The following is a 10,422-nucleotide window of genomic DNA, read 5'->3' as shown; positions in this document are numbered from 1 at the left end:
CCTGCCCGCCCGTTGCCTGCTGCCTGCCTGGCTGGGCCTGTTCCCACCCCCACCCCCCCAATGACTGGCCTCTCTCCTGCCTGTTGCAGGGGCATGAGCTGAGCTCCTGCCCCACCCCACCTGCATTTGTCCCTTCCCTCTTCTTCCCAGTTTTGGGCATGGCTTGCAACTCCTCACCCCAGAGCCGCAGCCCCTCACACCAAGTGTGTTCCCTTAATTTGCCTCCTGGTGGAGCTGAAGGGCCAGATATCTACAAAAATCCTAGCTGTGGGTCTGAGAAGAGAGCCTCAGGCCAAGACAGAGTATCCCCTGAGGGAGTTGGAGGGGGCTCAGCTCAGCCCTCCCCACCAGGGCACATGGAGAGCTGGACTCTGGCTCTGACAAAAACCAGGCCTAGGTCTGCTCCAGACTCCTAGCAGGCCAGGGCCACGCTAAGATTTGTACGAAAAAATGCTGCTTGAAAAAAGTTGCTGCTTCACACATACAGCTCTCTTTCATTCTTCCCTCTTCTGTGCTCTCCTCTTCCCTCCTGGCGTCATCTCCTGGTCCTTACGCTTTCTGCCCTTACTTTGCTTCATCTCTGTGACCCACTGGATCTGCCAGAGTCCCCCATGGACTGTGTCCGGCCCCACTGGGGCCCTAGGAACTCTCAAGGGTCTTGAGTTCTGACTCTGACCAGCTGGGCTGGCTGAGAAGGCTCCATCTGCTGGTGGTGTCAATGTGTTGGAGGAGCCGTCTTCTGAGACCACAAGGGACGCATTCTCCCGGGGGATGGAACTGGGGCCCAGCCACCACCCCCACACTGGCCTGACAGCGCTGGGACTTTTGCCCTTCCTGCCAGCTCACCTGTGTGTTTGGAGGAGGCCACTATGCTAAGTGCAGTCAGGCAGGGCGAGGATGGAGAACTCAGGAAGAACCCATGTGGGTTGGCAGCAAGGGACCTGGGCTGGGTGGGGGAGCACTGCTCCTCCTTAACCTGTGACAGCGTCTAGAACCCTCAGAGGGTTGAGGTCTGGGGACTGGGACAAGTGGCTCCGGGATCCTCAGGAGCTTTGATCAGTGGAGACTCGGTTCAAAGCATCGCAGCATTCCAGGCACCTTCCTGCATATCTCAGAGTTTGTCCAGGAGGACCAGGTGAATCATGCCGGGCCAGGCCAGCTGGCGGCATTTTAGAGAGCTTAGGCTTTTGTTGTTCCTCCTCTTTTTTTCTCCTCCCTCTAGAAAAGCGAATGTTTATTCCATTGCTGATAGCAAGATGGAGAGAGCAGACACCAGTATCTACGGCACAGTCTGAGTATTTTATCACACGCAGAAAGACCAGGTGGAGGGCGGGAAATGTCGGGCACCCTCTCTCTCCCCACCATTTCCGTCTCTGGGCTCTGGACCAGGCAGGCACCACCTTGGTGGGTTTCTACCAGTGGGTGACTTCATGCTGCAGCTCTGGGCACAGAGGTGGGCATGCTGCAGGGTGCTTGTGGGGAGGAGGCCTGCCAGGCCCTGACCATGGCCCCCTTCCTGTCCTCAGATGCTGGTGACATGATCAAAATGCAGGGCTTTGGGCCCAGCCAGGGCTCCTCCTGCCTCTCCTGCTCCACTCGCAGCTCCCCTTACGCCACCCCCAGCCACTGCAGCTGTGTCCCTGACCGGTGAGTGGGCAGGGCCCAGAACTCCAGCGCCCTGTGGCTGTGTCTGCCTGTGTGCATTCTGCCCTTAGGGGCTGTGTCACTTGTCTGACAGGGTGGCCTCAAGTTGGACAGACCTGGGTTCAATTTCCCTTCTGCTACCTATGTGACTTTGACAAGTTACTGAGTCTCTGTGAGCCTCTACATTTCTAAGCCTCAGTTTCCTCATCTGTAAGATGGGAATAATACTACCTGCTTTCTGAGGTACTTGTGAGGACTAAATGAGACGTGTGACTCCGCGCCCAGAGCTGTGCCCGGCACGTAGTCGGTACTCAGTACGTGGGAGCTCTCCTTCCCGGTGCAGACATAGACTCCGCCATCAGGCTGCACATCTGGGCATCTGCCGTGTGCCGGGCATGCCGTACGAACAGCCTTGGTGTGAGGGTCCTGTGCCAGCACTTGATGCTTTCGTGGGCTGTTCTCTTTTACCTACTAACTTCGGTTTTTTGTTTTGTTTTGTTTTGTTTTTAAAGATTTTATTTATTTATTTGACAGAGACAGCCAGTGAGAGAGGGAACACAAGCAGGGGGAGTGGGAGAGGAAGAAGCAGGCTCCCAGCGGAGGAGCCTGATGTGGGGCTTGATCCCAGGACTCTGGGATCAGGCCCTGAGCCGAAGGCAGACACCCAACAGACTGAGCCACCCAGGCGCCCCTAACTTCATTTTTTGCCTGTTACTCCTCGTGACCCTGAGATGGTTTTCTCCATTTTCACATGAGGAAACCAAGATTCACTAACATGAAGTGTAGTTAGTTGCCCAAAATCCCTTGGGTAGTTGGGGGCCAGGCTAGGTGCCCAGCAGCTCTACCTAGGGTGACTGACAGACACGGGGGCTCACAGATGTGCTGCTGGGCTCTGGGTCCTGCTCCTCACACCGCCGGAGCACCTCACCTGTCCCCAGGCCAGAACATCCTCTCTCAACCTCCTCCTACCAGAGGGGCCATAGCCCCTCCCTCTGAGCCAGGTTATTTCCACAGGTTGCCCCTCAGGCTGCTGTGTGAGAGCATGAAGAGGCAGATTGTGTCCCGGGCCTTCTATGGCTGTGAGTGTAGGGTGAGGTGGGACCAAAAGGGGTGGGAGCTGGGGGAGGTACCATTGTCATGGGTCCTGGCTCCCCCTGCCCCCCACAGGGCTGGCCTACTGCCGCCACCTGTCCACGGTGCGGACCCATCTGTCAGCACTGGTGCGTCACAACATCATCCCCCCTGCCCGGCCCCCGGGGGCCTCAGGGGGCCTCACCAAGGATGTGTGGAGCAAGTATCAGAAGGACGAAAAGGTGCACACTCTGGGGAGCCAGGGCCAGAGGCTGGGTCAAGGGGCGGGGTGGGGGCAGCAGCGAATAAGGGGCAGCCTGCCCTGGGAGCAGCCTTCGTAGACCAAATGGGCATTCAAGTAAAATGTAGTAGAGGTCGGAACTGATGGCCTTGGGGTGGCCCCGGTCATGGTAGAATCTCAGACAGCTGGGCCTGTGGGTTTCCATGGGAAGGGGGCTGGACTGATTCTAGTCTGCTTCCACATTATTCTGAAACCGTGGTCAAATCTCTGCATCTCTCTGGACTCTGTTGCCTATCCTGGAAGGAAAGGAGGTTGAACTGGGTTACATCCAGCTATAATCTGGGGCCGAGAGGACGTGACCATCCCAAAGTAGGGTTTGCCTGGGCTTCAGCGGAGTGACGGAATCACTGCCCCAGCCCCAGCACTCCGTGGGAGGGGTGGAGATGGGGTCACCCAGCTGGGCCGCAATGACCATGGAGGCGATATGGTCTTTACTTCCTGGGTCCCTCAGAACTACAAGGAGCTGGAGCTGCTACGGCAAGTTTACTATGGAGGCGTGGAGCATGAGATCCGTAAGGACGTCTGGCCCTTTCTGCTTGGCCACTACAAGTTTGGCATGAGCAAGAAAGAAATGGAGCAGGTAAGGGGACCCCACCGCCATAGGGTAGAGAGATGGGGAGCTGGGCCAAGGGACCCCGGGGAGGGGCCTCTGAAGCCTTGGCCCCTTCCCATCCAGAAAGAAACACAACACAGGAAGGTGTTAGCAGAGTAGCCCCACTGTCTTCACCGCTAGGCCCTGCCCTTGTCTCCAGCTGTCCCAGGAGCACTCCCCCACCTCCTGGGTCACGGTGTGCTTTGAGACAGGTGGACTCAGCAGTGACAGCAAGGTACAAGCAGGTGCTGGCAGAGTGGAAGGCCTGCGAGGTGGTGGTGAGGCAGCGGGAACGGGAGGCTCAGCCAGCCACACTCACCAAGTTCTCATCGGGCAGCAGCATTGACAGCCACGTGCAGCGCCTCATCCACCGAGATTCCACCATCAGCAATGACGTGAGCCTCACGGGACCTGGGGGAGCCGGGGGCAGGGGCCACCAGCGTTTTATAGGAGTAAAACGGAGTCCTGAGCACCAGCCCGAACTCTAGGAGTCACTAGCGCTGGAGCCCTGGGAGAATGGCTTAATGTGTCTATGTCTCATTTTCTTCTGCTAAAAAACTGGATGACTGTCCCCCTGCTGCCCACTTCTCTGAGTGTCGCAGGAATAAAATGAGATAGTACACTGTGTTCTGTTTTAATGGACAAGCAGGGAAAGAAGGATGTATTAGGATTTAGGGAAATCCTCCTTCCTTGTAGCGAGATCTCTCAAGGCTAGAAACAGGCAGCCCAGGGTTGGAGTCCCAGGTCCATGGCCAATAAGATGAGGAACTTCTCTCTGGGCCTTGGTGTCCCCTCTCAGCTCTGCTGTCCTCTGACCGTGGGGGTTTCACCGAGAGCTGTTGGGCAGAGACCAGGACAGCACTCAGAGGGCTCCCGTCGACGTCTACTGGCAAGATCCCCCTCCCGCCATGCTGTCCTCCATCTCCCTGTAGAACGGACTACGTAAAGCTAGTTCAGAGCCTACTAGTTCTTCCGGCATCAGCCCGGCCTTTAGATGAACAGCGAGTCCGAGACCACGGCTGCTGGGCCAAACCAGAAACCATAAGAAGTTTCAGTTTTAAGGATATTCTTTTATTAACTTAAGTTTTTTTCTTTAAAATTGTCTCTCTAGATAATGTCTGTTGTTACTTTACTAAATCCTTACACTAACAGAGAACTGAAGCTGGAACAAGACTTAAAGAAATATAACTACCAAGGGAATTCCTTGTGCTCCTTTCTACATGCCTTGTTCTTACTCCCCTATTTGTGAGCGTGCTCTCTCTCCGGCTTTGGGTTTTGTGCCGTCCTGAGTCCGTACCAGTGCCCCGGCTGCTTAGCCCAAGAGCAGCGGTAGCTTTCCTTGCTGACACTGATGTGAGGCTGTGTGTTGGCTTAGAGTCATGGCCTTACCTGATTCTAACCCAGCGCTCCATGCTTTTCACCAAAGTGAAAACTCCTTTTAGTGTCCCTTTCCCTATGTAGTCCAAATAGAAAAACAAAACAATCTGTATATGTCTCTCTTCTTTTGCTTAGAACTTGTCCACAGTGGCAGACTGTTTCAAATCTAGAACAGGTCACCTTTCACTCTTACCTGCCCGCCCTCCCCTGAGCTTGTGTGAAAGCTCCTGTGACTGACTAGGCAACTGCAAGAGAAGTTTCCTGTCGGGTTCTGCTAAACATCCAGTACCGAACATAAGGAAGAACTTGTTTCCTCACGCCTGCAGCCTGCCGCCCGCCAGGCTGCCCCAGCAGCCACCCCAAGGCTAGTGGCGGCCTTCATTCCCACGCAGCTCTCCCAGCCTGAGGCAGCCTCGTGACTTCGGGTGTCTGTAGAACTACACGTGGCTCACGGTGGCCATCCGGTGTCTGAGCCTCCGGTTCCCCTTTCCTGCGGCCACCACGGGAAGTCCTGGAGTGCTTCCCACTTTTTCTCAGGCCCCAGAGAGAGGCCGAGGAGGGGGACTGGATAGGGCTAAAGATGGTGTCTTTCTGTTTGCCCGGAGCCCGATCGCTCTTCAGCTGGTTGTGTGGGTCAAAAGGGGAGGCTTGGCAACCCAGGTAGGGGCGCAGTGTGGAGGCCATAACGTGGCCTGGTTCGGACCCCAGGAAGGAGACAGCAAGCTGAGGGAAGGGGCTGGAGTAGGGGTGTGAGCCCCACCATCTCTTCACCCCCACCAGGTATTTATCTCTGTGGATGACCTGGAGCCCCCACAGCCCCTGGGCACTGAAGATTGCAGACCCGAGCCTGAGCAGGAGCTGGGAGCAGGGCCCCCGGGCACGGCCACGGTGGGACAGCAGCAGTCCGTGGAGTTTGACTCTCCGGACTCAGGACTGCCATCCTCTCGCAATTACTCCGTGGCCTCGGGCATCCAGTTGAGCATAGACGAGGGGCAGAGCATGGGCTTCGAGGAGGAGGATGGCGGTGGGGAGGAAGGCTCCGACGGGCTGGTCCCAGCAGCCGGTGCTTTCTCCGAGCCCCAGGATCCCAGCCGGCAGAAGGCCTCGCGGGCTAGCGAGCTGGAGGCAGGGGAGGAGCTTGCGGCCGTGTGCGCTGCTGCCTACGCTGTATGTGGACATTCCCCGGGGAACTGTTCTCAGCCACCCCAGAGGCCCTCCTGACACCCTGAGGCTTGGGGACGGGGCTGGTGGGTGGCAGATGGGGGTGCCCTGACCGTCCTGTAGGGGGCACTGAGCCCATCCCTCGGCATCCCCAGAGGGCTCTGTTCTCAGAGTTTGGTTCCTGCATTCCTTTATATAGGCACCCCTGCCAGCCCCCACTCACTCCTGAGGGCCCCCCACTCTTTCAGATAGAATTACTGGATACTATGGCCTTAAATCTGCATTGCATAGACAAGGATGTGCCGCGCTGTGATCGCAATTACTGGTACTTCACGCCCCCCAACTTGGAGAGGCTCAGAGACATCATGTGCAGGTGCCACTCTGGGGCAGGGTTCAGGGTGGGAGGAGGGACACTGCTGGGGGAAAGGTTAGGCCTGGCAGGTGCCCCGCTCCTCTCCCTCACACTGGATCGCACTGGGCGCTCTCTGCCTGGAGCGCCTTCCCTGCCGTGCCCCCCACCCCACCCCTCGTCTTTCTTCGAGGTTTGTCACATCGCAGCTTCAGCCAGACTCCTCCAGGAAGCCTAGCTGATTGCCCTCGCCCCAGCCGGTTCATTGTCTCTTCCCCTGAGCCCCTGCAGGCCTCGAGGACAGAGGCCATGGGCTGTTGACTGCGGTACTCCCAGTACTTCAGGGTCATGGAAAGGCTGACTTCTGGGTAGCAGGCTGCTCTAGGGACCATCTCCCCAGGGATCCCCTCAGGGCAGAGGATGGCACACGCCCGTAGTGACCGTGTACCTGGCATTTCAGCTACGTGTGGGAGCACCTGGATGTGGGCTATGTGCAGGGCATGTGCGACCTGCTGGCACCTCTCCTGGTCATCCTCGACAACGGTGAGGGACCCAGTTGGGGGGGGGGGCGGGAAGCGTATTCCCAGAGTGCTGTTGAGATTGGGCTGATGCAAGCTGGAGAAAGAAGACCACTAGGTCTGGAAGGGTGGGGTGTAAGCCAGCCCCGTCCTCTGGGCATTGGGGTCATCCGCCTTGCCAGCCTCACTCCCATCTCCCCTCAGATCAGCTGGCCTACAGCTGTTTCAGCCACCTCATGAAGAGGATGAGCCAGAACTTCCCCAATGGGGGCGCCATGGACACCCACTTTGCCAACATGCGCTCCCTCTTCCAGGTGAGGTCAGCAGCTGCCTGTGGGCTCGTGACCAGGCACCACTGGGCTTGTCCATCATCCACAGGGAGGCCAGGGAGCGTTCCAAAAATCCCCTTCCCATATAAGTTTATCTTTCATTCAAGAACCATTGTTTCGAGGTTACAAATCAAGGGGGAATGTCAGCATGTGAGTACTGTGCTCGTGAAAGTTCTGGTGAGCAGTGTGGTTGACAGTGAAGCAAACACCCAGAAAATGGTACAATTCCAAAAAGAGTACCTCCCAGGGAGGCGGGTGGGGCAGCAGAGCCACAGAGCACAGCCTCCACCCCAGGAGAAGGGAGGGGCTTGGGAGCAAGGGCAGGCACCCGGGTGGCGGAGGGGCCTGGACGAGCGCAGGGGTGGCTGGGAGAGGCAGCGGCAGCTCAGTCCAGCTTCCTTTCTTTACTTGTGCAAGATCCTGGACTCAGAGCTGTTTGAGCTGATGAACCAGAATGGAGACTATACCCACTTTTACTTTTGTTACCGCTGGTTCTTGGTGGATTTTAAAAGAGGTGAGAGGTGTGGGCTGGACAATGGGGCTAGGGTCAGGGCAGTGGGAGATCCCTCTCCCCCAGAGTCAGTGGTTCCTAACCCTAACTGCACTTTGGAACTGCCTGGGGAGCCTCTCAGAAACGCCAGTGCCTTGGCCCCACCTAGCCCCAGACTTGGGAAGCGAGGCTGCCTGGGCATCCACAGTTTTAAAAGCTCCTTCGGCGATGCCACAGGGCTGCCAACAGTCCCCCTAAGCCGGTGGTTTCGGGGGCTGTTTTCTAACCCAGTCTTCTCAAGCAGCAAGGCCTAAACACGTAGAGCTGCACCAGCTGACAAGAGTGAGGGCGTGACGTCTGCCCGAGCCTGGCATGCGAGGAGTGTGTCACTGAGGAGAGGGGCAGGGTCTTGGCCTGGGCCCCGGAACCCTCCTCTTAGACTAGGTTCTGTGTCATGGGGAGAATCCCAGGACTTGGGTAGCTGGAGCTCTGTCTCCACCTTGGGCTCCATCCAGAGGCCCGTGGGGAGCCAGGCTCAGCCTTAGCCCCTTACGATCCCTAGAGCTGCTCTATGAGGATGTGTTTGCTGTGTGGGAGGTGATCTGGGCGGCCCGGCACATCTCGTCAGAGCACTTTGTCCTGTTCATTGCCCTGGCCCTGGTGGAGGCCTACCGTGAGATTATCCGGGACAACAACATGGACTTCACCGATATCATCAAGTTCTTCAATGGTAGGAACCGCTCTGGCCACCCTGGCTGCCCCCAGCAGGGGCATGGGGGCCTCCACTCCTGGCCTGGGCAGGGTTGGAGGGGCTCGCTTCCCCGGAAGCAGGTGGAAACAGCAGGGTGGGCAGCCACAGGGCTTCTCCCAGACCCCTGCCCCCGCTCCAGCAGCCCCACAGTTCTGTGTGTTTCCCCCAGAACGGGCTGAGCATCACGATGCCCAGGAGATCCTGCAGATTGCCCGGGAGCTCGTCCACAAGGTGCAGATGCTCACAGAGAACAAGTGAGGGCAGCGGCTGACAAGAGCCTGGGCTCTGGGCCCCTGGGCGGCCCATTGTGTGCCTGCCTTAGTGACTCAGTGGTTTTGTGAGCAGAGTGTGTATGGTTCTTTTTTGGCTCAGAAACTATACTCTTCAGTGTTAACAGACCAATAAACATAGCATTTGGCAATGCCTGAGGCTCTGGGGGCTGCTTGTGGGCTGGCACTGGACAGTGAGGGACTTTGTGTATGGGGAAATTCTATAAGCTCCACAATTGAACTGTAAAGAGGGCCAGACCCACAAGACAAGGATGGTGTAAAGAGAGAACGAAAGTTTCCAGGAGAGAGGGATCTCAGCTGCGGGCTGGTCAGGGGCAGGTGTGACAGGCCCCAAGTACTCAGTGGGGGGACCTCACCCCACACCCAGAGGTCCTATCTCAGACCGAACAATGACCCATCCAGCCTCTGGATAAGTATGGGTCCCTGTCCCTGCCACCTCTTCCCCAACCTCCCTGCCCTCTTGACCAGCTACAATGATGAGTTGGTGCTTGAATGGGAATCTCTAGGAGCTTCCTGGGCCCTCCAGCCAGTGGGGAAGAAGCCTGACCCTCTGGCTCTGGCTCCTGCCCACTGAGCACTCTGAGCTCCCTGCTTCAGGCTGCGGCACGAGGAGAGTGTCAGAAAGAATCAGAGCTGCTGAGGCACGAAAAGGGCCCAACTATAATAGTAGGTTCCCAGCTGCCTTCCCCCCCCCTCCAGGGAGCTACAGCCCCCATCATCAATGGCTCCAGGTAGAGGGCTCCAGCCACAGCCACCAGCATCAGCATATGGTCTGGTCTAGACACAGGCTTTCTGGGCATTAGGGCAACTCAGAGCTGCTAAAGCAACAGAACTGGTTTACATGGGGAGATCTGGGGCCAGGGAACCTTATAACCCCTTCAAGGCAACCCTGCTCCCATCCTGTTGCCTAGAACAATCCGAATTTCATGTGCTGTGACTCCATCTGGAAGAAGTTCACCAAAGGCCCCTGCTAAACTAGGCTGGCAATGGCCTGGTTCCTTTACACACTCCCACCTGCTCCCTCTCCACCCAGAAGTGTTGGCACTCTCTAGCCCCCTGGCTGGCCTTCTAGGACCAGAGGGAATCCTGCAGCCATAGTGATGGGTCTGCTGAGGGCAATGCCATGGGAAGATTAAGAAGAGCAAGAAGTGCAGGTAGGAACCCCCCCCTGGGGCGGGGGGAACCTCCAACCCTGGAAGCTCCTTTCACACAGAGCCACTAAATGGAGGCACCTGGGTTCCTACTCAGGATTTTTGTTACTCTGATCACAGGCCCCTCTCTGGCAGGCTCCAGCCGAGCTGGGGGAGTTTCTGCCTACCCTTGAGATCGAGTGGTAGCCCTCAGATGATACTGGCTCATCACTGCCAGGGGCAGAGTCTTCATCTTTGTCCCCAGTGCCAGTATGTGACACTAATCCTAACCCTAGGCCTTCCCAGAAGTCATGGGACTCCCCTCTTCCTGGCATTACCAGCAGAGGGAGCCAGCATCTCACAAATGAAGGTGCTGGCAGCGGTGTGGGGCACAGGAGGGGCCCTGGGTCTGGCCTTTC

At 57.3% G+C, this 10,422-nt stretch overlaps 1 protein-coding gene across 9 annotated transcripts in view; it reads left to right on the top strand.

Moving 5' to 3' along the window:
• Positions 1 to 9,006, top strand: part of SGSM2 (small G protein signaling modulator 2) — a 33,981-nt gene extending 24,975 nt beyond the window's left edge. For 8 of the 9 annotated variants that reach the window (XM_034639992.1, XM_034639989.1, XM_019798352.2 and 5 more), the window contains 12 exons: positions 1,527 to 1,647; positions 2,659 to 2,723; positions 2,812 to 2,957; positions 3,468 to 3,596; positions 3,821 to 4,003; positions 5,766 to 6,152; positions 6,395 to 6,519; positions 6,956 to 7,038; positions 7,218 to 7,327; positions 7,760 to 7,856; positions 8,395 to 8,562; positions 8,753 to 9,006. In XM_034639992.1, the coding sequence (XP_034495883.1) occupies positions 1,527 to 1,647; positions 2,659 to 2,723; positions 2,812 to 2,957; positions 3,468 to 3,596; positions 3,821 to 4,003; positions 5,766 to 6,152; positions 6,395 to 6,519; positions 6,956 to 7,038; positions 7,218 to 7,327; positions 7,760 to 7,856; positions 8,395 to 8,562; positions 8,753 to 8,841 (1,703 nt within the window). In that variant the 3' untranslated portion in view covers positions 8,842 to 9,006. The remainder of the gene's footprint in view (positions 1 to 1,526; positions 1,648 to 2,658; positions 2,724 to 2,811; positions 2,958 to 3,467; positions 3,597 to 3,820; positions 4,004 to 5,765; positions 6,153 to 6,394; positions 6,520 to 6,955; positions 7,039 to 7,217; positions 7,328 to 7,759; positions 7,857 to 8,394; positions 8,563 to 8,752) is intronic. The other variant, XR_004619412.1, reaches the window with a different exon arrangement.
• The last annotated feature ends 1,416 nt before the right edge of the window (positions 9,007 to 10,422 follow it).

The sequence above is a fragment of the Ailuropoda melanoleuca genome, chromosome 13 (genome assembly GCF_002007445.2).
Source record: "Ailuropoda melanoleuca isolate Jingjing chromosome 13, ASM200744v2, whole genome shotgun sequence".
Classification (NCBI taxonomy): domain Eukaryota; kingdom Metazoa; phylum Chordata; class Mammalia; order Carnivora; family Ursidae; genus Ailuropoda; species Ailuropoda melanoleuca.
This window is presented reverse-complemented; position numbering and strand designations above follow the sequence as displayed.